This window comes from Parambassis ranga, chromosome 19 (assembly GCF_900634625.1).
Source record: "Parambassis ranga chromosome 19, fParRan2.1, whole genome shotgun sequence".
Taxonomy (NCBI): Eukaryota; Metazoa; Chordata; class Actinopteri; family Ambassidae; genus Parambassis; species Parambassis ranga.
This window is the reverse complement of record NC_041039.1, coordinates 22,312,453-22,339,560: the sequence shown is the minus strand read 5'-3', so window position 1 is coordinate 22,339,560 and position 27,108 is coordinate 22,312,453. Positions and strand designations below refer to the sequence as shown.

At 44.0% G+C, this 27,108-nt stretch overlaps 3 protein-coding genes across 5 annotated transcripts in view; 2 read left to right on the top strand and 1 right to left on the bottom strand.

Moving 5' to 3' along the window:
* The first annotated feature begins 917 nt into the window (after positions 1-917).
* Positions 918-5,759, top strand: LOC114451612 (carboxypeptidase A1-like). Of its 2 annotated transcripts, none has more exons than XM_028430371.1 (11): positions 918-1,049; positions 1,256-1,331; positions 1,456-1,590; positions 3,918-4,022; positions 4,102-4,203; positions 4,288-4,389; positions 4,457-4,567; positions 4,660-4,750; positions 5,018-5,217; positions 5,299-5,383; positions 5,468-5,759. In XM_028430371.1, the coding sequence occupies exons 1-11, from the start codon at positions 982-984 to the stop codon at positions 5,653-5,655; spliced, it is 1,263 nt and encodes a 420-aa protein (XP_028286172.1). In that variant the 5' UTR covers positions 918-981; the 3' UTR covers positions 5,656-5,759. The 2 variants fall into 2 exon arrangements, with proteins under 2 accessions (XP_028286172.1, XP_028286171.1); XM_028430370.1 differs by having other exon boundaries at positions 1,256-1,337.
* Positions 5,760-6,340: 581 nt separating this feature from the next.
* On the bottom strand, positions 6,341-12,206 carry cep41 (centrosomal protein 41). Of its 2 annotated transcripts, none has more exons than XM_028430372.1 (11): positions 12,087-12,206; positions 11,718-11,781; positions 11,570-11,617; positions 10,063-10,124; positions 9,846-9,915; positions 9,632-9,764; positions 8,784-8,935; positions 8,646-8,713; positions 8,445-8,559; positions 8,138-8,362; positions 6,341-7,333 (listed from the first exon to the last, which is right to left on the bottom strand). In XM_028430372.1, the coding sequence occupies exons 1-11, from the start codon at positions 12,117-12,119 to the stop codon at positions 7,215-7,217; spliced, it is 1,089 nt and encodes a 362-aa protein (XP_028286173.1). In that variant the 5' UTR covers positions 12,120-12,206; the 3' UTR covers positions 6,341-7,214. The 2 variants fall into 2 exon arrangements, with proteins under 2 accessions (XP_028286173.1, XP_028286175.1); XM_028430374.1 differs by having other exon boundaries at positions 9,632-9,761.
* A 310-nt stretch (positions 12,207-12,516) lies between these two features.
* poc1b (POC1 centriolar protein B) overlaps positions 12,517-27,108 on the top strand; it is a 34,506-nt gene continuing 19,914 nt past the window's right edge. The window contains exons 1-10 of the mRNA XM_028430369.1: positions 12,517-12,802; positions 13,221-13,305; positions 13,423-13,594; positions 13,683-13,862; positions 14,009-14,116; positions 14,365-14,480; positions 14,889-15,022; positions 15,096-15,164; positions 15,263-15,415; positions 15,506-15,583. Of these exons, the coding sequence (XP_028286170.1) occupies positions 12,788-12,802; positions 13,221-13,305; positions 13,423-13,594; positions 13,683-13,862; positions 14,009-14,116; positions 14,365-14,480; positions 14,889-15,022; positions 15,096-15,164; positions 15,263-15,415; positions 15,506-15,583 (1,110 nt within the window). The 5' untranslated portion in view covers positions 12,517-12,787. The remainder of the gene's footprint in view (positions 12,803-13,220; positions 13,306-13,422; positions 13,595-13,682; positions 13,863-14,008; positions 14,117-14,364; positions 14,481-14,888; positions 15,023-15,095; positions 15,165-15,262; positions 15,416-15,505; positions 15,584-27,108) is intronic.

Genomic DNA, 27,108 nt, shown 5'->3' with positions numbered 1-27,108 from the left:
TAGTGTCACAATGGGGAAATTGCGAATGTTTGTCTTTGAGGGAGCGCTGGGGGTTATTTCCAGGGCCTGCTGCACTGAACCCTGGAGCTGTCTCTCCCTGCTGTGGAGAGACTCTGACGTGTTCTACAGTGAGAAAGATTATTCACATAGAAAGCATTCAAGACAGCTGTCAGTCTTCACAGGATTGGGCATCCCAGCAAATTCAGCCCAAGATCAGAGACAAAGAAAAAAACCCAAGAGCTACATGTCAGAGCCTCCAGGCCTCACTGAGCATGCTCAGTGGTAATGTGACAGAACAATTAGAAGAAGAGTGAACAAGTCCAGTTTGTCTGAAGGGTTACCAGGAGAAAAACTCTTCTCCCTAAAAAGCAGGACTGAGGTTCACTAAACTGCACCTGAACACAGAACAATACATGTGGACCAATGTCCCATGGACACATGAGACCTGAGTGGAGCTGTTTGGTCTTAATGCTCACCATCATCTCTGCTGAACACCAAACACAGAATTCCAGCAGGGACACCTCATACACACTGTCAGTGGAGGGCTGATGGTTGGTGCTTGTGCTGCAGCCACAGCACCTGGACACCTTGCACTCATTGAGTCCACCATGAACTCCTCTGTGTAACAGAGACAAACCCGAGACCCTCTGTCTGACTGTTACAGTTTATTAGAAATTGGGTCATGCAACAGGACAATGATCCAAAGCACACAGCAGTGAATCTCAGAGTGAGTTAAGAAACATAGAACAATTTCTCACACAGATGCTTCCTTCTGTATGTTCACCCACTGGATGAAGAAACAGCCCAGTTTATTGTTCAACCTAACGTTTTCTTTGTAAAGTGGACACCACCTCAGGATGGGAGGAGCATGGTGCAACCCTTGATGTGATGAAAACAGATATATGAACAAGCCTGCGGTTTAGACATGTGACCTGGTAGGCATAAAAGCCTGTGTTTGGCACCAGGTTGTCACGGTTGGCCATGATGAGGGGGCTGCTTGCATTCGTCGTGCTAATTGGGATCGTTCTGGGCAAGGAGACTTTTGAGGGGTAAGGGGGCCCAACAGGACATCTCTCAGCTGGGGTACTCTGCTTCTGCTTTCAAAATGTAATGTGTAGTGTAATAAGACTTAAATCTTTATTGTCCTTTTTTAAACTTATGCAAAAGCAGAAGCAGCGTCCACCCTTGAGTAACTTTACCTCTGTCTGGATGTTGAGTAAAGTATTGTTAAACATTATGGTTCTTCTTTTTGCAGGCATCAGGTTCTTCGAATCGTTCCAAAGGATGACTTCCAACTGTCCGCTATCAAGAAACTGGAGGACATGATGGAGGTTGAGGTCATTTATCCCCCCATTAAACTGTAAAATAAAAGAATGTGGCTCTAGCTTTATTTATTTGTCTATTATCATTATTTATATTATTTTCAAAATTAAAGACATATGTGTGTTCTGACAGGTGGATTTCTGGAGGGAAGTGTCTGATGTGAACACTCCTGTGGATGTCAGAGTTTCAGTCCACAGCCTTCCGTCTGTCAAAATGTACCTGAAGACCCAGAACATTAAGTACTCCATCATGATCAAAGACCTGCAGGTATGCTGTCATGGTTTCAGCCAGGACTTTTATTTTGTAGTACATTTTCTGTTGCATTAGTTCTAGTTTTACCAGTTATTTCCTGTTTTATTTTGTAGTCACTGTTCTCCCTCCTGTTTCTGGTGTTTTGACTTCCCCTTCCTCGTGTGTGTTCCCTCCCCCTGCCGTTGATTACCTGCTCCGCCCTAATGTGCCTCACCTATGTCCTATTATATTCCCACCCTCCTTTGTATAAAGTCTGTGTTTCCTCCCTCATGTTGCCAGTTCGTTTTGTGAGTGATCCTAATGTGCCAGCCATCTCAAGCAGTCAGAAGCTTTAGTATTTTTCTGAGTTCCTCTCGAGTTTTGTACTGATCATGACTGGATTTTGACTATCGCTTTTGCTTGAGCCCTTTTGTACCTTCGCCTTGCCGACTGCTTTTCTGTGTACCGAACCTTGGACTGAATTAAAGAACTGAGTCTACTTTTACCTCTGGCTAAGTCTGCATTTGTGTCCGCCATCTTACTAACCCTGACATTACGAACTGGCCATAACTGGACGCAGCGGACTGAGCAGCCATGGAGGATCCAGTGGAGGTAATATTTACGTGGGAGGACATTTATCAAGGGAAGGCCCAGCTCCAACAGGCCGTGGACTGCATAGACCACATGTCCTCTCCTCCTCTGGAGAATACGGAGGTTCGGCGGTTGTGTTCCTACCGCATCTCTCTGCTGCAAAAGCTAGGAGCCCTTTGGAACGCAACGCAGAAACTACGGGCTCGTATGAAAGAAATGCTGGTTGTCGAGCCTTGGATGAGAATAGATTGTGAACCTGTGTTCGAGGAGATGGATAATTTTCATTCTCCGGTGGCTCCGGTGCTCCCTGCCTGGGCCGTTCGTACGGCCCTAGCTTCGTTCACGGCTTCAGCCCAGACGGCGTCGCTCCTTCCGTCTCAACCAGAGGGCAGGCTCCAGACGGCGTTGCTCTTCCCGTCTCGGCCAGAGGGCGGGCTCCAGACGACGTCGCTCCTCCCATTGCCGCCTGAGGGCGAACTCCAGACGACGTCGCTCCTCCCGTTGCCACCTGAGGGCAGGCTCCAGATGACGTTGCCCCTTTTGTCTCCCGAGAACACGCCCCAGACTACACCACCTGTTTTGGGGCCTGCCTGTGTCGCTCCTAATGGATTATCCGCTGTGGTGGAGGACTTAATATCTGTTGGGACCAAAGTAACACAGACTGAGACTTTGGGGGAAGCCTGTTTGGACCATGGGGGGGTCTTCTGTTCTGGGTTCCAGTCCTGACCCAGATGGACTCTCAGCTCTAGTGACCAGCTCTGTCACTGGAGAATGTCCGGGTTCCAGCCCTGACCCTGCAGAGTTGGTTACCCGTTCTGACCCAGAAGGACCTTCAACCATAGTGACTGAGCCTGACACTGAAGGGTCCTCAGTTCTCGGTTCCAGTTTTGGCCCTGGTGGGCTTTCGTCTCCTGTTTCGAGTTTTGGCCCTGGTGGGCTTTCGTCTCCTGTTTCGAGTTTTGGCCCTGGAGGGCTTTCGTCTCCTGACTTTAGTTCTGACCCTGTGGGGTTCCGTCCCCAGCTTCCTTTCCTGACCTCGGTGGTCCACCGCTCCCAAGTTCTTCCTCCGACCTCGGTGGTCCACCGCTCCCGAGTTCCAGCTCTGGTCATGGTGGACCTCCTCTTCCTAGTACCTGCTTTGACCCTGGGGGTCCACCACTCCCAAGTTCCAGTCCCGACACCGGTGCTCCTTCACCTCTGGTCTCCAGTCCCGACGCCGGTGCTCCTTCGCCTCTGGTCTCCAGTCCCGTTTTATTTTGTAGTCACTGTTCTCCCTCTTGTTTCTGGTGTTTTGACTTCCCCTTCCTCGTGTGTGTTCCTTCCCCCTCCCGTTGATTACCTGCTCCGCCCTAATGTGCCTCACCTGTGTCCTATTGTCTTCCCGCCCTCCTTTGTATAAAGTCCGTGTTTCCTCCCTCTTGTTGCCAGTTCGTTTTGTGAGTGATCCTAACGTGCCAGCCATCTCAAGCAGTATGAAGCTTTAGTATTTTCCTGAGTTCCTCTCGAAGGTTTTTTGGATTTATTTTGTACTGATCAGGACTGGATTTTGACTATCGCTTTTGCTTGAGCCCTTTTGTACCGCCGACTGCTTTTCTATGTACCGAACCTTGGACTGAATTAAAGAACTTAGTCTACTTTTACCTCCAGCTAAATCTGCATTTGTGTCCGCCATCTTACTAACCCTGACATATGCAGTATGATTACTTGAATCAGGCTGCAATAAGACCAGCAGTTTCCACATCATGCGTGTTGCCATGTCACTGCCCCTGCAGGCGATGCTGGATGAGGAACAGGAGGAGATGAAGTCTGCTGCTTGTGTCTCTGAGCTCAGAAACACTGATAAGTTTGTGTACTCCAGGTACCACACTCTTAGTGAGGTCAGTACAGAGAATTTTGTCAATATTTTTGACACAAAAACAAAATTGTGTATTAAGCAGGATTTCCTCTGTGCTTCAGATCTACAGTTTCCAGGACATGCTGGTGGCTGAGAATCCCAAGCTGGTCAGTAAGATTGTGATTGGTCCCAGCTTTGAGGGGCGTCCCCTTAACATACTCAAGGTAAAAGAAAAAAGAACAACTGGTCACAAAATGATGAGAAAATAAAGAATTAAATGGCTCCTCTGTTACCATCCTGTGTCTTAGTTCAGCACTGGTGGTACCAACCGTCCCGCCATATGGATCGACACTGGAATCCACTCCAGAGAGTGGGTCACTCAGGCCAGCGGCACCTGGTTTGCCAAGAAGGTGCTGTTTCACTATAATAAGTGTTAATAATATTCCATAGTGCAGCTATAATGTGTCCTGTGTTTAGATTGTGACTGATTATGGACGTGACCCTTCTCTGACCGCCATCCTCAACAAGATGGACATCTTCCTGGAGATCGTGACCAACCCTGATGGATTTGCCTACACCCACAGTAACGTGAGTCCGTCATGTCTTCCTACACTTTGTGCTTAATCAGTTTCTATCATTAAATGAAGCTAAATTCTGAAGCGTTGATGTTTACACTGCAGGACCGTTTGTGGCGTAAGACCAGGAAGCCCAACCCTGGTACAACTTGCGTCGGAGTCGATCCTAACAGGAACTGGGACGCTGGTTTTGGAGGTGTGTCTCTGCGCTGACCTCAAACCTGGTTCTCAATAGTGGCATTCTTAAAGCAACAAGATGGCGCTAAGGTTTCAGGGTGTTTTCTACAGTATATAGAACAATCAGAAAGACATCTAACTTTACTGAATAAAAAAGTGTGAAACTCGTGTATACAGAGTGAAGGATTATGGGAAATCATGCAACAGAGGTTACAGAGACGGCAGAGACAGATGTATGAATGCTGATTGGTTGCCCTTTTTTTGGGCATGTTATTGTCCCATGCAGGACCTGGCTCCAGCAATGACCCCTGCTTACAGACCTATCGTGGACCCAGGGCTAACTCCGAGTCTGAGGTCAGGTCCATTGTGACCTTTGTGAAGTCCCACAACAACTTCAAGGCCTTCATCTCCATCCACTCCTACTCTCAGCTGCTGTTGTACCCTTTCGGCTTCACTCCTATGCCTATCAGTAACCGAGCTGAGCTGGTAGAGAAAGTGCTGTCTGACATCAGAACTTTCATTGTACATGATGACACCGAGTGCGTCAAAAATGATTTCTTTTTATAGAACACTCTGGCTCAGCGGGCCGTCACAGACCTGGCTTCCCTGTATGGCACTCAATACAGATTCGGCAGCGTCATCGACACCATCTGTGAGTTCCTTCAAACGTCACAATGTGTAGATAATTCAGGAAATCCATCTGTACTTACAGTATAAACGCCTGTTTGAATCACAGACCAAGCCAGCGGAGGCAGCATCGACTGGGCCTACACCCAGGGCATCAGGTACAGCTACACCTTCGAGTTGAGGGACACCGGGCGCTTCGGCTTCCTCCTGCCAGCCGATCAGATCATCCCCACTGCCAGGGAGACTTGGCTGGCTCTCATGACCATCATGGACCACACTCTCAAGAACCCGTACTAAAATGAGCTCTGTCTGCATTATTTCACATTTAAGTCCTCAATAAATTCTATAATTTGCTTTACCTGCTGTTAATTAAATAAATACATATTAAATATCTGTGTGAAGCAGAGATTGAAACTTTTTATTTTTTAATGGTAGACAATAGATTTTAAAGTCACAGCCACCTCTACTCTCCGGTTATTAGATGTCTGATTTTGCTAACAGATAAAAGCTTTTTTGTATTATTTACATGTTTACATTTAAATGTAAATTTATGCCTGTTGTTGCAAGCGAAACTCATGTGTGTGTCCAGAGCGCTTCGCACTGACTGCTCATCGCACTGACTGCTCATCGATTTCCACAAGTGAGCTGCTTCGCCAAACTGCCCGCAACGCATTGCCGCCAACTTTAAATGCTTTAGCCTTCCCAAGCTAGGACATTTCACACATCGAGGTCTCAAACCCAGGACCTCTCACACCAAAGGCAACTGTTATACCCCTGCACTACAAGACACAGAGTCCAAGTCCTGATCGGGAGGTAACGTCCGATTCCGATCGAGTCATTAATCATGTAATCATGTAATTAAAATTAAATTAAATCCTAAATTTTGGTAGAGTAAACACCTTTTTGACACACAAAATCTAAATAATTTTAAAATAAACTAAAATAAAGTCCTCCAAACATTCTGAAGTGTGATGGGCTTTATTTTAACATTTATTTACAAAGTCATGTACATTAAAACCACTTCAATGTCAGTTAAGTCTGATGGTGAATTATCAAAAAAGAGAATCTACAGAAGGCTTCATGAATGTGTCCAAGTTTAGATCATAACACAAACAATATGTCACTATATAACACATCACAACAAAACAAAAAGGCCACAAATCAACAATACTGTTCAAATGAATCTGGATAAAATGAGGTGCTGCTTATAAGTGTGTTATGACTGAATGATGACACATTAAAATGCCTGTAAATGTGTGTGAGAGCCTCGACAGATCAACCATCGCCACAGTACTTTTCACACAAAAATGCAGATGGGCCACGCCCTACAATGCCTCATTATACATTATAATCACATTTAATACAGAGATTCCCAGCAAGTCCTTCATGATATATTTACATTCAACCAATGTGTCCAGCATACAATCATCAAATCTGAAGAGAAATACGAGAGAATCTGTAGTAGTGTATAAATGTTTGAGTGCAAAAAAGAACCATCAGTTCTGTGGTTCACTGTGCAAACAGTCACATGAACATCATTATTAAAATGAAAAGCCTGAAATGAAGCGACATTTTTCAAAAGTCATTCTTCTGTCTGAGGTTAATAAGGCTGATGACAGTTTAAATTAATATGGCTGCTGTTGATGTGTAGTGCTAATGACTTCCAAGATTAAAACCTTTATTTTCAGGGGTAAAGGTGGAAATTTCATGTTTTTGTTGGTTTATTTTTGCTACAGGACCAGGGTGGATTTAACCTGAAATAAAGGACTTTGTAGTCCTGTAGGATACCTTTATTGGTCTCACAGTGGGGAAATTGCGTATGTTGCGAAAGTTTGTCTTTGAGGGAGCGCTGGGGGTTATTTCCAGGGCCTGCTGCTCTGAAGCCTGGAGCTGTCTCTCCCTGCTGTGGAGAGACTCTGACGACTGGACGCTTTGGACTGAGAGCTGATCGTTGACAGGCGGCTGGACATGCGACCTGCAGAGACACAGGCAGAGCAGAACAGAAATGTGAAAAGGCAGCGCACCTGAACGCACCTTGTGTGGCGTGTTTGATGTGTTGACATGTTAGTTCAGAATAGCACCAAAATCACAAAGTAGTCACTGCAGTAAGTTTGGATGATATTAATATTATATGTGTTCACAAGTGGAAAACATTTTTCTGTCTAAAAAGAACATGGACACGTCACTGAGGTTCACAAAACTGCATCTGAACAAAGCACAACACGTGAGGAACAATGTCCTGTGGACGGATGAGCGGACCATGAACGCCTCTGTGTACCAGAGTATTCTAGAGACAAATGTGAGACCATCTGTCTGTTAAAGCAAGGTGAAATGCGACAGGACAAAGATCCGAAGCACAGCAGCAAATCTACATCAGAATGACTGAAAAATATTCAAGGCTTTGAAATGGTGTAGTCAGTCCAGACTTCAGCCCAGATCGATTGCTGTGTCTTTAGAGGTCTGTGCATAAGTGAATGCCAAAAAACATCAGTGAAGTAGTTAATGCTGCGAAAATTCCCTCACAACGACGAGAGAGAGTAAAGTTACTGCTGCTAAAGGTGGATCCACATGCAGGTATTAAACATTGGAAACATGTTTTTTTCTTCTGGCTTTAGGTTTGCTAAATAAATACTGTTTTACACAACAACACAAAAAACAGAACTAAAAGAGGTGGAACCAACTTCTGAACTGACTGATTGACTTTGGAGGGGGCGTTCCCACCACTGCGGATCAATACCTCATATAATCCTACTTTGGGTTTCTATCGGTGGACTCTTACTGTTTGTGTTACTTGGGACGAGTATCTCCTCCAGGTGCTCCTGGATCTTATTCAGCTCATCCAACGTGAACCACCACCTCTTCTCTGCTGGCTGTGCTGGCTGTGCTGGCTGCTGCGGCGCGGAGCACTTCCTGCCCTTCAGAGATGTGGCGGAGGACAGGCAGGCGGCCGGGAAGGAGCCTGTTGTCATCCCGCTTGGAAATTTCTGAGCGATTACTTTAAGGCCTGTGCGGAGGGGATCAAACTAACATCTTCACGACAGATCACACAACTTTAAACGGAAGTAGTTTATGATCTAGGATTTTACCTCCACAGAGCATAAACAGATTCTCAAACCCTCGTTCACACATGGTGGTCGCCGCCTGGCTGGCTATTCTCTCGTCCTCATCATACACGATGATGATCTTCCCTGCTGCGTTTTTCTACAGTTTGTGAGTCAAGGTCAAGTTAACATCCACTTGTGAGCGGGTATCAAAAGACTTCGTGTTCATTTTATGTTGAAGGATACATATTCCAGCACGTCTCTGGTGTAGGGGTTCATTGTTCGGGATAACATGGTGATGGGGAAACTGTGTGCTGTAGGAGAGAGAGATGATTAAAGAGGAAACTTTAAGAATGAGACGTTTGATGGAGCAGCCTCACCCACCGCCGATGATGTGGCAGCAGTCGTACTGATCGCGGTCCCGCACATCCAGCAGCAGGTAGGGGCAGTCTGGGTAGGGCCTGTCATCAGGCTCGGGGATGGGGTCATTCTGCGTCTTCTGATCCAGGTTCAGTTCTCCCACTCCACTGATGACACTGTGGAAGGTCAGGTAAATGTGGCAGTAAGCCAAGCTCAACAGCGTCACTCCACTTTACCGCAGCCCTGCCCTATTTTCTCCCTCCATCTGTCCTCCACACAAGGTGAAGGTGTCCTGAAAACCCTGCCATTGCAGTGGCCCAGTCTGTCACCTCCCCCGAGGGGGAGGCCGCAGATAGAGTTACACTCCTTAGGTTCCTGTTCAAGCTAGGTGATGCAGGTGAGAGAGCTGGGTGGCTAGGAACAGATTGAGGGAGGTTAAGGTTTGGGTAAGGGATGGGCAGCCTAAAGGGAATAAAAATGGGTGGGTGTAGGGTTAGTGTTTTATAATTCTCTCTAAGATTTCAGAAACCAGTAGAGAGCATTTAGCACATGTCTGGTACAAATTCATTTATAGATGTAATCTACCAGGTACAGTGGTGGCTATACCTCCTGAAAACAGAAGTCAGTGCCAGCACAGCCTCAACAAAAGAATGTGATAAATGAAGCCAGTGCAGTAGTGTCAAAAATTGCAATTCCTCAAGTCGCCACATGAGGCTGGTTCCAAAGACCTCCACGTTTGCATGTGAAGAGATAAACATTGCTTACACCCTGGTACAAAAACCGCACACCCTTTGAATAGAAATCTGTGAGTAATATGCTATGTTGTGTGCAGTGGGGGCTGAGTTGCAGGTTGTTTTATTAGACGACAGTACCTCAAAAGTGTTGACCGGGCAGTGTGGCAAACATCTCTCCCGTCTCCTGCATCCTGATGGTCTGAAGGGAAGCCATTGATGTGTTCAGGCAGAGACTCCAGGTCTGCACTGGACACCACTGACACATCGTCTGCTAATCAAATAACATACATTTCAAACGTGAGTGCTGTTTATGACCCATGCACAGTGGATACCTCTTTTCTGGTTGTGTTACCTTCTGCAGCGTGTGACCCGTCATCGGTCTCACTTTCATTCAGGTCTGAAACAGAAGCTACCTGAAGAATCTGGTGAGAAAAACAAGATGAAGGAGCTCAGTGGATTCAGAGCGGATGTTTAAAGCAGATCTATCAATTATTGATCACTAGGGGTGTATCAGGTTTTCTCATTTAATTCTCTCAGTCAGCGCCACAAGTTAAAACACTGATGCTTACCAGTTGTGCAAAAGTTGTGACCTTCATGCGCTTGAAGATTTCATCTTTTCGATATCTGTAGTCTAGAAAAAGGAGAGCTGTCTGAGAAATGATGTAGCAGAAGGAACCCTCACAGTAGGGCTGGGCGATATTACTTAAAATCAATATCGCGATTAATTGAACGCCTCAAACGTTCACCTAAACTGCTGCTTCTGCCGACGTTCAGCAGCGAAACTTCAGAACCTGTATGCGTGTGTGTGCGTGCGATATGCGCGAAACGTAATAACAGAATTAATCGTCACAAGTAAAAATGACGACAGTTAGAGGGTCTAAATGTCGGTTTCGATATATTTTCGGTTATTTGCCCATCCCTACCTCACAGTGCTAACACCTGCAGAGCAAAATACACACAATACATACAGTGCAACAGCCCGGGGTTATGGAGGTCCTTTTTTTAACACTCTACTCAACTGCAGCCTGTTTGTTCCCATTCTGTCTGCCAGCAAAAGCTGTCACCACTGCACCGAAACCATACTGCTCAGGCTGTTTTTAATCAGTGCTGGGCAGCAGCACAATCCTCCAGTGGAGATTAGAGGAATCTGTGCGACTTAAATCAGCAGACAGCCACTGTCCACAAAGAACTTATTTATCAGTGGTGAGACTGCTGGTTCACCCCTTGAAGTGCACCTAGGAGTATATGGTGCCGAGCTGGCAAATCTTTAAATGTGCCATGAGTAGTTCTCCTGAGACAGAAGACTATTTTAATGGGATTGGATCGTACTGTATGTGTCTTTGATACAAACTGGGCTGATCTGATCCACTGGTTCTCAGAAAAAGGTTCTGCCAAAGGACTATACACGTGTCATAAATCCAGTAAAAACTACTAACCAACTGGGGACAGAAACTCTATTCAAGAATTTCCTTCGGGATTAATAAAGTTTTATCTTATCTTATCTTATCTTACTTAATGGGTCTATCTATGTGTCCCTACTGAAGACACAGAAACTGTCCTTGTCTCAGAAACAGCCATTTATTGCCTTTTATTGATCTGAAATATGAAGACTTTAAGGTTTATTAAAACTATAAGGATTATTATGATATGACACTGACATGTACAGCCATAGCTCAACTATGTAGTCTTATCAAATGTCACTCCCAGGCATTCAGGAACCGATGAAAACTAAAGTAAACTATGGTGGGGTGGTCAGGAGCCACCAAGCGTTGTCTGAGGGGAGGCCTTCAGTCAGTCTGAAGACCGCTGCCAAAGTAATCTACTACATCGTCACAACAAAGTCATGCACAAGTAAAATATGTTCCTAACATAAAACAAGATTGCTGAATCAACTTCAATCAATTGTGACATATTCAAAAAATAAAGATTAATTTTCATTGTGTGAGAATATTATAAAGATAGTATCTATCTAGTTCTTGCTCTAAATGGTTTAGGACCATTTTAAGAAATTCTTCTAATGTTGACAAAATCTTCATAAAGTGGTTGGGACATGATGCAAGATACAAACAAACTCACTTTTTTTGATTTCTTCAAGTCTTTCCATGTACTTGGTAAGGCTGCATCCTATCAAATACGACAGGACAAAGACACACTTAATGAACATTTTGACACGTCATAACTTGCATATAAATGTATGTAGTGCATCTGAAGATAGCTACGATACCTGTGTCCAGTCGTGTTTTGATGTGTTCATATTTGGCGTTTTTCGGTATCCTTTTTTTCATGTACTGCGATGCGGAAAGAACAACACAGCCGTGAAACCTAAAGCAACAGTTTAACAGCAAATCTCTTAGCCTAAAGTCATTTATAAAGAATAAATCATCTAGCTAAGGTTAACATTATAACAGGTGTATTGCTGTTGGTATGGTAACACAGTACTCGTTGCTAACTAGCTAGCCTGCTAAAATAGCTAAATTTGTTTTTGTTATCCCGAGAACGCTCACTGTACCATTAACACAAGTTTAAGGATAACGCGGTATAACCAGTAAATGGGCAAATAAACCACGTAAAGCTGTTATTTAATTAATGTTACCTCTACACTGCCGATGTTCTGCTTCACCGACATCTTTTCAAACACAAGTACTCAAACTTCAGTTTGGGAGTTTAATAATGTTTGCGCTGATTCGTCGGTGCCTCTACTCTGACCAATCAGTGAAGCCGATACTAGGCTCAACGGAGCAGTGTGACGTGTAATGACAGGCTAGTTGCTTAGCAGCGGAGGACGCTCCATCTTAACGACGTGTTGCATTCACTGCGCATCAGTGTAATTAACAATAACAATATATTCACATAATTGCAGATTTTGTTGATTTTATAGCCTACTACATTTTATAGAATGTTATATTAACTCATCGTGTTTGGGGTTATAACAATGTAAAAACGTGAGAGAGCGTTTGCTTTAGTTATGGTATTATATATTTTTGTATTTTTCATGAAGGCAGCATCATTCGTAGCTACAGAATGAAGCCACAGGTTGTTTAGCTGCAGCTTGTATTGCATTTTTTGGTTTGTTGTGCATATCTAAGTTTGTTTGTAAACGTATTAATGTAGATATCATTGCACTGTATGTGTATTTTTTGTTGTTAAACATCTGTCGAGCAACACAACGCTAAATCTGAGTTCGATAAGTCATGTCTGAGACAGTTTCTGAAGGCGCACTAATGGAAGTACAGAGCAGCGGGTCGGTTCAAATTTCCTTCAGAGAAGACTAGATTCTCTCTATAAACTACACCAATGGCGTCTGTTATGGTGAGTATATTTGTTTCGATACTAGTAATGATTGCTAAAGTGTGTTCACTTTGATAACTTAAGCTAGTGCTAATAGTAGCCGAGTCGGCAAGTTTGCTAGCTGCATCTCAGCTAAGAGGATTTGTGGTTGGGGCTGCTGTCAAACACACCCTGGGTCCTCTCTGTGAAGTCTTTGCACCTCTGAAAGAACTCTATGCAACTCTTGAGTTTGTTTATGTGTGTTTGGTGTTAAGTCTCTTGTCATGGTGGGACCCACAGGCTGACGGGGTGTGTCAGGGGACTTCCAGCCCTCCATGTAGCCTACTTTAGCCTCCAAAGCACAAAGACAGAATGAACTACTGCTTTCTCCTATTTCCTGTCAAAATTATGTGACACTGAATACTATTGTCTAAACTGACTGTAATCACTGTTATTGTAGGAGGATCCCACCCTGGAGAGACACTTTAAAGGTCACAAGGATGCTGTCACCTGTGCAGACTTTAGTCCAAACTGCAAACAACTTGGTAATAATTCACAGATCCTCTTCAGATGTTCTCTCTATATTGTTTGTCTTCCAAAAAAGATGTATGCAGCTAGTTCATTTAAAATGTTTACTAATGTTATGTTTTGTTCCATTCAAGCCTCAGGATCAATGGATAGGACCCTGATGATCTGGAATCTGGCCCCCAAAGCGAGGGCCTTCCGCTTTGTCGGACACAATGATGCCATCACCGGCGTGCATTTCTCCCCGTCTGGTAGCTTGGTGGCAACTTCATCTAAAGACAGAACAGTTAGACTGTGGACACCTACCATGTGAGTCAGCATGTGAAAGCATGTAAAAGAAATGTGTTGTGGAAATGAATGGCACTGTTTTCAATCTGCTGTTTGTTATGTTTTACAGGAAAGGAGAGTCAACAGTTTTCAAAGCTCACGTGGCCGCTGTGCGCAGTGTTGCTTTCTCCCATGATGGGCAGAAACTGGTGACCGCGTCCGATGACAAGTCTGTCAAAGTGTGGAGTGTTCAACGCCAGTGTTTCATCTACTCTCTCACTCAGCACACCAACTGGGTGCACTGTGCTAGGTACCAGGCAGCACCGCATCCTCAGTAGCTTCTTGTAGTGTAGCATGTCTGTGTGTGTGTGATAAGCCACTTCTTTGGCTCTTTGTGAAAGGGGGATATGCGCTCAGGCGGTGTAATGCGCCTCTCATATTTTATCCTGTCTGCAGATTCTCTCCAGATGGCAGGCTTATAGCTTCGTGTGGGGACGACCGGTCTGTCCGGCTTTGGGACGCGTCTAGCAAACACTGTATCAACTGTTTCACTGACTGTGGAGGGTACGTCCTGTGATGAAACTTTTCCCACATAACATTTTCTCTTTTGTAATAGAATTAGTAGTCATCCTACCTCATATTTTTTTAAATTCTTACACCTGATGAAAGACCAGAAAGTCACACAGTATAATTTGATGTGAGAGCTAATTCACCGTCTCTCCTATAGATGGCGTTGTTGTGCATTTTTTTTGCACATGCGTTATCTAGTTGCAGGGTTACTGACCCCAGCAAATGTTTTTATTTCTCCAAAGATCGGCGACATTTGTTGATTTCAACCCCAGTGGTACCTGCATTGCTTCATCAGGAGACGACAGTTCACTGAAAATCTGGGATCTTCGCACCAATAGGCTGCTTCAGCATTATCAAGGTATGTCAGAACAGCGAAGGCTTGTATGTAATCATACTTGTCTAGTTTTATGTCTTTATGCTTCAGTGTGTCTTAAGAATGCCCCAAATTTGCTGCACTTGATCACTTAGGCTGGTGGTTAAAAGTCACATTCATAGTGATGCTCGGTTCTCATTCATGTAATTTAGGGAGGCTCAATAATGGTCAGATATTGTCAGATATAATTAATGTTAAGTATTAGTCAATAACATGGAGATGTCAGCAAAGAGGTTTACACTGGCTAACATGCACTTTGTCCCCAGTGTATGCAAAAAAGATGGACATAAAAAAGGGACAAGTATGTTGCATTTAATTAAAATACTACATTTTTTAAAGGATGCCTGTAAATCACTTGGTGGGAGTATGTAGCTTATTTGTGTACTCTTTAAGTCCACAGTGCTGGAATCAATAGTTTTTCCTTCCACCCGTCCAACAACTACTTGATCAGTGGCTCTAGTGACAACACTGTCAAGATCCTGGATCTGCTGGAGGGACGTCTTATCTACACTCTCCATGGACACAAGGTGATTCTCCAGCAAAGACCTCTATGTTTGTTGTTTTTTTCAAGTCTTTAACACTTTATACTGGGTCTTTCAGGGTGCTGTGATCACAGTGGCCTTTTCCAGGGCAGGAGATCTCTTTGTCTCAGGGGGAGCTGATCGTCAGGTTTGTGCCTCATGTCTAAGCAGTAACACTTCCTATAAATATTCAAGGTTGTACTGTTTTATCATAGAAGTTGTGGTGTGTGTCCCTCGGTCCCTTAGGTGCTGCTTTGGAGGACAAATTTCGACAGCAGATCATATCAGGACGTCCTACAGCAGCACAGCCGCAGGTCCAGCCCAGATCCCCCCCCGCACCTGTCTGACATTCATCCGAGGAGACCCCACCTTCATCACCAACAGCCCACATCCATTCAGGTCTAGGGCATGGCAGTTCTTTGGTAGTACATCTGAGATGTAGACTTTCCTGTTTATTAGAGGGATCAGCTGTTGAATTTTTCTTCACAGATCAGTCCAACCGTGGCAGACACCCGGTCCACTGATCCACATGTCATAGAGCTGGGTGAGGCTGTTTACAACAACACGGTAAGCTGATGCAGTTCTTACAATAGTTATTTATATTAACTCTAAACTGTGTGTTTGTGATTTTTTTTCCATAATTTGTTCAAAAAAAGACAGGTGGAAAACAACATTGGTTTTATTTCCTTGGGGACTCCTTGGGGAAATTAAAATAATTACATGTTGATGTGGATCAGGTCTATTTTGAGTAGCTTCCTGTCATGACCACCGGGTGGCAGTGTAGACTTGTGTTTAGTGTTACATCCTGCTGCTGCACTTAAACTTGCTTCAGTGAAAATCAGTCCGTTCACTTGTCAGAGACGCTGTGATCCAGAAGGGCTGCAGCATGTGTTGCCATGACTGCTTGTGTTTATCCTCAGTATACCTGTAGAAAAACAACACAATGCAGCAGTACTGGGCAGGATGGCCAACAAAACATGTTGTTACTATTTAATATCTACAGCCTGGTTTCCTATGGTGTGGTGCACACTGAAGCTGGGTCCAAAATGTCATCTTCTCCTGCTGTACTCAAACCTTTTGTTCAGTTACTTTTAAATCTGTGGTTCATACTTGGTGTTGATTGTTTTGAATATAAAATGCCGAGCCTTCTGTAATTTCCCTTCCTCTGGTGTCCTGTGCTGGCAGTTTGCTGCACTTCAGCTCTGTTTTTTGGGAATGTGACCGCTTTTGTTTCAGGTATTGGAACTAGTTTGCAACAGGTTTATGGCGTTTGCGTAAAATCAAACCCACATCACAGAGGTAACGATTACCTTTCTTTAGTATAATTACCAAAGTGTGTCACTCTGTGCAGCTGCGGCAGCCATGCTGCTTCAAGAAAATGATGACAATTTACAATTGGAAGATTGAAGCCATTAGCTAGAGGACTTTAATGAGTTTACATATCTTATCTTAATATGTGAGTTTCTATATCTTAGTTCCCTGTACAGTTCAACATGCGGGAAATTTCTACTTCTTCAGACAGTGAGATGGTTTTGTTATTCCATCCTGGTTTGTCAGAACAGTAGGGCAGCATGTTTTTTTCTTATTAAAAGCCCATTTTCCCAACATTTCAGCTGCCCTTTGGGTTTTTTGACACACATGTGAATGCGACCTTGTGTTTTTCCTCATAATACCGTTCAGTATTGTTTTCCTATTGCGGTCAAATGCCCATCAGGGGTGGCAGGGCAACAACCTGCCCTTGAACTTGAGTATAAAGTTCCTGTTATGTTGCAAGGTAAAATCCTGGATGTGAATTAGTGCTATCCGCTTACTCGACAAATATTGATCCTGGATAACATGAGATTGAATTAGTTAGGTCCTAATGTACAGACGTAATGAGTGGTTGGCAGACGGTGTGCATTCACTTCAGGATTGAGGCTGACTGGTTTAGATGTAAGGAGATGTAGTGACGTTGTGTCAGAGTGTCATGTTAATGACTGTAAACAAAGATGGATGGGCCCACTGTAAAGAAGCTCAGCATGTTGCCATGTTGGCAGTCGGCCTGACAGAATATGAGCATGTTTTTGTGTATGAATACTGTATAATCTGCAGTGAAATGGCGCACAGCCGTTTGTCAAGTTGTGCTAAGGTCTTTCTCTGCAGGGCGGAGAGAGGCATTTATGGGGAAAACATATCTTTTTGTCCAATCTCTGAAAAAAGAACCACGTTGAGTATACATGAATTACAGCTCCTTCTGCCGTGGTAGTGATTTTTCTTCAGTGTGTTGCCCTACTTCGCCTTCCCTGCCATTGGCTTCTGTGTGGGAGGAAGAAACAGTGAATGGAGCAAGCCAAGTGGAAGTCATTTAGAATGAGGATGGCCAAGTCAGATAAGTGGTTGTGGTTCAGGACTCCGGTAAACACTCCGGCAGCTATAAATCAGCCATTCATGACTGAAAATGTTGGGACGTTACCACAGATGTGTGTGTGTGTGTGTATGAATGGGAGGAGGAAGACACGGGTCATAACCTGCTTTATATGAATAGTTTCTATGAATGGACAGTCATAAAAAAAACAGTATCCACACAGTATGTGTTTTGCATTTGCAGGGTCTGTGAGCTCTCTTCTATCACTTTTCACACATGTTAAGTGTTAACTCTGACATGTTTTGCCATCTTAAATTATTTAAGATGAAGTTTTTTTTCTCTAGGTGGCACTAGTACGTACACTCTATACAGTCACACCAAAACCTTTGTGTTGTATATTAGAATCATTTTTGACTCATCCTGGGTGTCACTAGCTTACTAATCAGAGCTGGACATATATTTCAGTCAAAGAATTGACTGCTTAGTTCCCAGTAAATACAAGAAACCATAGACTGTAACTAAAGAGGGACAAACCTCTTGTGACGTTGTGGAGCTCCGGCTGTCGCCATCTTGGCAGCACCTGAGCCAGCCTTAGTTGCAGTTATTGTATGAGCAAAGTAGACTGTTATAGTCCCTTCTTTCGTTTCATCAAGGTGTGATCAATTGCTGCTGTAAAGGTGGGTGTTTTCACATAGATTGACTCACTTTTGGAGCCTGGCCCCCCAGTGGTTGTGTGAAGAACTGCAACCTGGCTTCCTTTTTCTGCCGCTGTAGAAATACTGTCACCCAAACAATGTATATTCTCCTTGATCCAACATAAAAAAGGACATTACACAGCTTTTCTAATTGTTGCTGTAGTTGTAAGTCGTAGGCTTCTAAGACAACTTGGGGAAATATTTCTGGCTCCTTTGTTTTTTCTTCTTCTTCTTTCTGTATGAATCTCTAGTGAGTGCCTGAATGTAAAGAGTGTGAGAGATCAGAGGAAGATGGGGGGGGGGGTATTAAAAGAGATCACAGAGATGGGTAGAGAGAGAGTGAGAGAGCTTGAATCCACGTGCCGGTGCCTGGGCCCCTAGGGGCCCTGACCAGGGAGCAGCAGCTCTAATAATAGCCACGCTGCAGTTCTGCCTGCCTGTTAGACTCACTGACTAACTCGCTGCACCCTGGTGTCACCTACGTTTAATACATACACATGAGTTCTACCCTCACTAAAAATAGCACCATGGATGCTGGCTCCTTGCACGCAAATTTATAACACACAAAGCGAATTGTACCTATTCTGTGCTGGTTATTAATTGCGTTAATGCAGTCAAGTTAGTGCTAATGGCCGTGAATTAGCCTGCATGTGTGTGTAATATGCAGATATTCCAGGTTATGTGCACTTCAGGGGTTTGTTGGTGCATGAGTCACTGGGTATTGGAGTGTGAGGGTCATTCCTGTTTAGATTGGTTGGGAGCTGGGAGCCCCCAGTGCTACTCCCACTGTCAGCTCCCATCACCCGGCAGACTTCGTCTTTTCTGTCCTCCTTGTCCTCTTTTTCCTCTTGACTTCCCACTTTGGTTATTTCCTGCTCCCTCCACTGTCGCTGGCGTCCTTGGAGTGCTTTCCCTTCCGCTCTGCGTCCGTGTTTCTCCTCCATTGCTCTAATGGGCACGAGCGTAGGCCACAACAGAGAGAGAGAGAGAAGGGGCGAGAGAGCTTGATGGAGAATTGGCGCGAGAGAGAGAGAGAGAGAGCAAAGAGCAGGGAGATGCAAATGGCCTGAGGTGGATACGTGGGTGGTTGGATGGGGAGTTTCCTGGACTCAGAGTTCCTGCTGCCAGTCCTGACCTTTGTGTCCTAAATTTAGGGCCTCTCTTTTCATTTATGCATTAGTTTTCTGTTCGTTTTTTTTTATACGCTTGTTGAAGAGCCGTCCATATATTTTTGGCTTAAACATTTTACTGAAAAATAAAAACTTTCTCTTTGCAGATTCTTACTTTCATGCAGGACGTCTGCACGAGCAGGGAGGTGACATCATTACACCGATGTGGCATCAGCTGTGTCTTTGTCTCCTTCCTCCCTTTCTCTCTCCCTCTCACTCCCTCTCAGCCATTAAGCTGTGCGGTGAGCTTGTGGCACTATCAGGGCTCAGAGACTCTGAATGGAGTGTTATCAGCAAACATCACATCCTTACACAGCAGAGAGAGAGAGAGAGAGAGAGAGATGCAGGGCATTGCCCTGACCCCCGGTTAGCATTACAGAGCTTTGATAGACACACAAAGTGATGCATGTAAACCACATCTGCAGCTGCTCTCTATCACAGGCTAACAGACTAGCATACATTTTGACAATCTTAAGATAAAATGTGCATATGCATATTACACACTGAGCTTGTCTTTAAATGATTAGGCGTCAATCTTATCCAAGCTAATCTTGTCGTCACTATAGTTGAACTCAAGATCTTTTGTTGACCCTATAATGGGAGTTTACTGCTGAAACAATGGACACACATCATGACTTTCCTTAGAATAGAAAGGCAAAAACATGTTTGATTTAGCATTGGAGTGAGATATTATTTACTTTAGTTATTAATGGCTGTAAAGCAGAGACCGCAGAGACGAGCAGTGCTCTGAGTGTGTTTAAGAGGCGATTAGATAGCAGAAGGTTAGATATGGTTACTTGCGCCATCTCTGTTGTCCCTGCAGTGACGCCAGTTTGACCAGACAAGTTGTCCTCTACTCTACCAGCGGGCCTGGTGCCATAGACCTCTGTGTGTGTGTGTGTCCGTCCTGTGTGAATTATTTTAGTATATTTATGGTACTCTGCCCTGATTTTTAACATCTACATTCAGGTGGATGCATTGAAGTGTGAATGAATGTGTGGGGCCATACATGTTTGTCTAATTGTGTGCATGTGTGCGTCTACAGTAACACAGATGACCCCGCCCTCAGCCCTCTCTTGCTTCCTGGGCAGGGGAAGTACAGGATATTGAATGGCCCGGAGGTTTAGATACCAGATTTAAGTGCTGTAGAGGAGAACACGAGTGACAAGACACGACGGAAATGAGCTAAAGATAGTAACGGGAGGGAGGAGGGAGGGAGGGAGTTCACTTTCCACCAGGACACGGACTCCCAGAGGCTGCATAACACCGTGTAACACACTCACACACACACACATACCCACACACACAAACACTGTGCTGCTCTCAGGCGTTCGTGCACACTCAGTTCGAATCACAATGGAGCACATTCATTCATACTATATCCTTCTTACTCACCACCTCAGAATCCATCAGATAAAATGCAGGCACACATAACAAAACATTATTTTTTATTATAAACACTAAATCAAATTTCTTTATGATTTTTTTCGTGTTTTCCGATGTGAACACTTCATTCTGACTCTTGAGTGGAACCCCCGGCTTCACGTCATTTATCCATGTGTTTTGCTGTGAGACTTTCTCGGGCGCTTGCGTGCGAGTGTCCAAAAACTCGATATTCCTCATCAAAAATACAAGAGGAGGACAAGCCTTATCACTAATTCAGGAGGATTCTCTCTTCAGATTCCCATCCACGCCCCCCTCGTCACCTGTGTCACCACTCTCCCCTTTCTTTCTGCTTGTTTCTTTATCTCCTGCTTATGTAACACTCACTTACAGAATACACTTTGTGATCCCCTCTGAATAGGAGAGGTGTTTCTCTTTGATTGCAGCTACACAGGCGTTAAAGTGAGTTTTTAATACTCTGATAACAGCAGTGTATCCCAAACTGGGGCAGTAACTGACACAGTGTAAAATGTTTGTTTGGTTGTTTCATCCTGTTTCTTTTGGGGATGATGAGCAAAAAAAAAAATAGTTTAGGTGTGTAGAATTGTGTAGTCACTAAATAACCCTGCAACGAGTTATTTCACTGTGACACATCACGGTTTACATCTGAGCTGTGTTCTTCCGCCACTGTCACTCCAAGGGCTTCCCTCCTCGCGTGTCACCTCCACCATCCCTCCTCTGAATGTGCTCTCTCTCTCTCTCTCTCTCTCTCTCTCTCTCTCTCTCTCTCAAGGGTACAGCTTGTATCCTCAGGGGGGCCTCGGGCGGAAACGTGCTGACAGTCGGTGGGCTAAAAATAGACAGGCAGGTCTATTACAGGTATTACCGGGACACCTGAAAGGCAAATGATGATGTGTTGAGCTCGGCTCCCTGCTTGTGTGGAGAAATGGGTGAAAGCTAAAACAAGAGATGGAAAATACAGCTTAGATGAGAAAAGGATTTGATGATGTTGTCGTTGTCACCTTGCCTGTAAGATCCTGGTAAGAAGGAGAAGATGGCACTTGCTCTTCTTTGTTGCTAATGTATGACTAAAGATAGCTGTAGAATTAAATTCTGTTATCTTCTATAGATTGTTACTTCTCCCCTTACATCACTTAAACATTAGCAGCTCACCTCAAACCTCCATCTGTCTACATAAATGAGGCCAAAATGTCTTTCTTATGGGTACTATGTTGGATAAAAGGTGCCACCTGTGCAGTAGAGGTCAAGAGGTGACCTCACTTTTGAGAAGCTACAGTCTATGCCTTAAACATGTGCAGTATGTCGTCATAGTCACCATCTTGACTATGGAAAAAAAGTGTATTTGGAAAGAAAACAACAGGAGAGAGTGGAGATGTGAATGTCACTAAAAGACATTAAATGATTTGTCATAGGTCTGGATGTTGAGCCGCTAGGTAGCTTCTGCCGTTATGGAGCTGTCATGAGGAGCTGTGCATGAAGGAAGTGACCATCCCTTCATGTTTCTACAGGCTGTTCACATAACAAACAGCCCTCCACTGAACAAAGGAATCCACTTGAGTTGATGCTGATTTTCACCTGTTTACCTGCACACATTTGTGTGTAAGTTTCGTTCTTCTGCCACTCTTTCAGCACTAAGTTTGAAAAGACTGAAGTAAAAAGATATTCAAAAGTATCCAGGTGCTGTTAACTGTGTGTGTTTAAAAACTCTAGATGTAACCAGTCATTCAGAATAGAAGCTGGAATAGTAGCTTTAATTGAAAATGTTGTTGTCGCAGTTTAAAAACCTGCTGCTAATGTATCAAGGCCAGATGCTTGTATTCTCCGTGTTTAACTGTGTCTGACTGTGGCAGACAGCTGCTGCTTATCCAATGTAAGGAAATCAGTGTGTGTATGTGTGTGGAAATAACAGGCTACCTTAATGTCTGGCAGTGTTGCTGCACTGATGCTATTTTCTCCCTGAGTGGAGGCAGAGAGGATGTGGCCCGGTGAACCGCGTAGGCAGATCAGACGCCTCACGGCTCTGCTGCTGGCCGGGTTTATTTCTGTTCGGCTCATCTAGGCTCGCAGAAGAAAAACAGACATTGATTTTTCTTTTTTAAAGTGTTTTCTTTTTTTCTCCCCCCGCTCATTGAGAGAGGCATCTACCAGCAGGCCTTGAATGACAAGGGCGAAGGTTAGCTGAGGCAGGACTGTACTTTCAGTGGATTCTTAGAAATTGTTTTTTTAATGGCATTCTTAACTGGATGGTAGGTTGAAAACAGTCTCTGTAGACTTGACTGTTGAGAGTTTTTTTATATGAAACTCTATGTTAATGTCCATCATGTACATCAGTCTTTGTCTCACACACGTGTGTTATTCCTCCTACATGTCTCTGTGCATAGAGGATTACTGGGAAAGGGCTACGAAAACAAATACACTTCCTGTGAGATGAGAAAGCCGCAGGGTCACGGTTTCTTTCCGGAGGTACAGCTGTAACCCAAAACTGCCCCCGTCCCAGGTTAAACCCCACCTCCTCTCATTGCTACACCCCCCCCCCCCCAGCTCCACCTTCTGTTAAGCTCATAGTCCACCTGTGAGGAAGTCATTCATCTCTGTGTTCCCAGGAGAGGGATAACTGGATCCCCCACCTCTGACCACAGCCACACTGACGGACGGCTCTAATGGGCTTTTATTGTTTGATCCCTCCACTCTCTTCCTCTTTCTCCTTGGTGATATATATCTGTTCATGACTTTTTCACCTCTTGTTTTTTTATGTTTGTCCATATTTTCTTTGTGATTGGACTGGACTCAAAGGGAAACAGATTTTCAATTAACTTTAAATCATTAAAAAATAGCCGTATGTGTAAACATTTCACCCGTCTTCCATGCAGCCAAGTTTCATTCATCATGTTCCCATAATAAAATCAGAGATTATAATAGAGAAGCTGTTGTGCATACAGCTTAGCATTGTCTGACACTTTCTTCTGGGTACCTTTTTGATCTTTTGAGTAAATCTTGTCTTAATCAGATATTATAAACCCAGCCAGCCAAGAAAGAGGCTACTTTTATGCCAAAATCTGTGTTAAAAAAAAAAAGATTTTTATGTCGTGAGAGTGCACATGAGTTTCTTGCATTATTTACTAATACGATTGTTTGTCAGGGTTCAGATGTAAGGTTCTTGGGTAAAGTCGCTTAAGTGTTTTGTGATGGCCGCGAGCCCGGTATGTGTGGGAACATAGGAAAAGTTGGGTCGCTAGCATAGTCTGAGAGCTTGCATTGTCTTACACTGAGACTATTAGTAATTAGCCTTTGGGTTGTTCTGAATGGCAAATGAGTTTCCCACAGGTGCTTTGCAGTCCTTTTGGAATTAGCTTAAGCGCTAAAGCTGATTAACAGGCTTTTGTTTGGCAAGGCGGCTCAATCCAAGCTCCTTCATAGACATCCATCTGTTTTGGCACTTTCCTGTGAGAGTGACCGCCTTTGAAAATGGTAATATTTGCACGCAGATGATAAATAAATCGATATTTTATTGATCCCTAAGTGGAAATTCAGGTGTTTCTAGCTGCATGTTTTCCGGGCTTTGGTGTTCACAGCAGATGAAGTTCCAGTTGCAGGATTTTTCCGTGACACTTTGAAACAGCACGCCTCCTCCTCCTCCTCTGAGGCCATCCTCTCCGTCACTCTTTCATCTTTCTCTCCCTCTGAGTTGTTTACCTGTCCAGTAATGTCCAGGTTGGGTTTCTCAGAGCTGAAAGGATGTGAGTCATACTTATGGTTGGAAATGTGTCAAGATTACATGGAAAGATTAACCTCCTGCTGTCCTACATATGCACACACACACACGTAAGCCCTCCATATGGCAACATATTTTCTCCTAGAATATAAATATCAAACACTTTTAGATTATTTTGCTATTTTAACTGACTTGTCACATATTTATCATCCTTGAAATCATTCTTGGATACAGCTGTCTAAGCATTAACTGTTGTACAAAGTTATGTAACGGCCTTAACAGTATACAGCTCGTGAATAGCCGGTGTTACAGTCGACTGCCTTCTACACAGTTCAGCCATAAATGTGATGCTGCTGGAAAAAAAGAGTTATTAATTAACGGAAGATGCAGACATTTTTTGGAATGAGTGCACTTTTGTTTTAATCCATTAAGGTGGCATTTCATTCCTGAGAAATACACTTATTGGAGACATTTGTATTGATAATGACTAAAAATATAAACACATAAAGATCCAGCAGTCATTAAAAATGTGCTCTTGGTTTCCATGGTTGCAGGCCCACATCGTAGAGAATGGAAAACCATACTCCAGAAGCCAGTTTCATTCATGACATGTTACTGAGCTTGAGTCTCCATCAGCATTATAATAAAGTCATATTATAACTGCTACTTATTCTTTAACTATGATATTGTTCAGCATGAACTTTGAATGAACTGTTATAAAGTTAAAAAAAAGGAGATGAAGATAAACTGTTTAACTGAAACCAAAATATCCTCGCTCTGACCTACTACAGCTCTCCCTCAATTAAAGTGTCCACACGCCACCTTCGTGCTGTGAGTCCCCCTCATGACCGGCTATATTTGATCACATAAGTGAGCCTAATGAAGGGAAGTCACCCATTTATTTCTCTCTCCACAGTTAGTTAGTTATTCTTAGAGAGTCCCAATGCTGCTCTGTTGAATCAGTTGCACCACTTCAAAGGCCTCGGTCTGAACAGATATCCGTCGCCCTTGTCAGGAAACATTCAGCAATCTTGTGACACACACAACAGGAACTATGTTTAGAGCGGCTCATGTGAGCGGAACTGACAAGAACTCTGGTCAGCAAGGGATGTCTGAGTTTGGCAGGGATCAATTGGATTTGGTGTAGGAATCCATCATGTTACTTTTTCTTTGCATCCGTAGGATGTTCACATTTTGTACATTGTGTTCTTACTGAACTTTTACTTTTTGTTAAGCTTCACTTTAAACACAGATTTCTTCATTCAGTCCATGCTCCTTTTAAACACTCCTTACACTCCCTCTATCCACATTTCCTCTGTTTTAGACGCTTGGTGCACGACACAATAGTTTCGGTGTTTGTTCGAGCTCTGGAGGAAACTCTTGACACTTCTCTGTTGATCCACCTGTTTCAGGACTGAGTGGGCTTAAAGGTTTGGCTTGTTTGAGGTGAACTTCTGACCTTTGTGGAGGCAGTACACAAAAAAGAAGGTTTCCACTGTTTGAGAATTTTCCTTCTGGTTCTTATACATCCTGTTCTATCGATGATGTCTCAAGTTACACTTTTATGTAAAGATGTGTGTTTAATGTGTTGTAATAAAGGCTGTGGTTGTAGTCGAGGTCATGGAGATGACTGTTGATGGCCTCAAAGAGGTTCAGCAGGAGGAAGAGGTAAATTCTAAATCTTTTTTTATCTGTGTGGTTGCAGTGTGTTGGAAAGCAACAAGCTGTAGAGCTGAGGTTCCTCCAGTCTGCGTTTGTTGGGTTAAATGGGAGATGGCTCTTGCTTGGGTGTCCCCGAGGGTAAATTGTAGGAGAAGCTGCAGCAGTACAGGATTTAATGGCCATTCTTGGTGCTCTGGTGAGAACTGTGTCTCCTCGCCATTTTCACAGGATTTCAAAGCCCACTGGCTGTCTATCTGATCAGGAATACAAGCAGCAGAGATGATGGCTCGGGTTAAGGTTGTTCCATACTCCACGAGAACGGAGAACTCGCTCCACGGGTGGTAAGAGTAAAAAAAAAAAAGTTTGTTTCCGCACGGAGGTACCATACTCCGCGAGACGTGTGTGTGCAGAGCTCCTCATACGGCCCTCCCACGCAGCGCACGTCACACACAAAAGGTTGACAATGCAATTGTATTGTAAATTGTGAGCACAGTCGTGGTTACCTGGCCTAACGAGCTGATAATGCTCAGTGAAGAGGGCGCACAGCATGACAACAGAAGATCAGTGCAGCTGACTGTAGCAGACCTCTGGTCTGTGTGAGTTTAATTATGTAAACGTGTGGATGACTGTCTGCAATAATACAGCCCGTCTCCTGGTGTTTAATGTGCGCGTCCAGCCGCTGTAACGCCGTGATCAATACTGGGATTAGTTTTTATCGCCACCTTTTGGACAGACGCTCTCCTCTGTGCGCCGTGTTTCTCCTTCCAGGAGCTGTTTGCCAGCTGCTCATCTAAACTGTCCATCGTCGTTGTGCTTCCTCCTTCTGTCTGTGTGTTCTGCACCTGAAGAAGCTCTTGCGCTTCTCCACATTCATCACGCCCACAATAAATTCCGACCAATCACAGCATGGTTGACGCACAGCACTGAGAGAAAAAGTTCTGCCCGGGCCATGTGTCCGATTGCTGCACAATGGGCGTAACGTCGGCAGGGGGAAGGGAGTTCTCCGTTCTCGTGGAGTATGGATCCAGCTTTAGTCCCTGAGTTTAGGTAAGAAGTGGGACTACACTGAGAGTAGAAAGCTGAAAATATTCTTTCTTTACCAGGCC

Bases quoted from the DNA above. Each gene is read 5' to 3' on its own strand.
- LOC114451612 (XM_028430370.1), top strand. From the start codon at position 982: ATGATGAGGGGGCTGCTTGCATTCGTCGTGCTAATTGGGATCGTTCTG. The intron at 1,050-1,255 runs GTAAGGGGGCCC...TTCTTTTTGCAG, and splicing joins GGCAAGGAGACTTTTGAGGG to GCATCAGGTTCTTCGAATCG. The intron at 4,390-4,456 runs GTGCTGTTTCAC...TCCTGTGTTTAG, and splicing joins GCACCTGGTTTGCCAAGAAG to ATTGTGACTGATTATGGACG.
- cep41 (XM_028430372.1), bottom strand. From the start codon at position 12,119: ATGTCGGTGAAGCAGAACATCGGCAGTGTAGAG. The intron at 8,714-8,783 runs GTGGGTGAGGCT...TCTCTCCTACAG, and splicing joins CTGCTGCCACATCATCGGCG to CACACAGTTTCCCCATCACC. The intron at 8,363-8,444 runs GTAAAATCCTAG...CCCTCCGCACAG, and splicing joins TCTGTTTATGCTCTGTGGAG to GCCTTAAAGTAATCGCTCAG.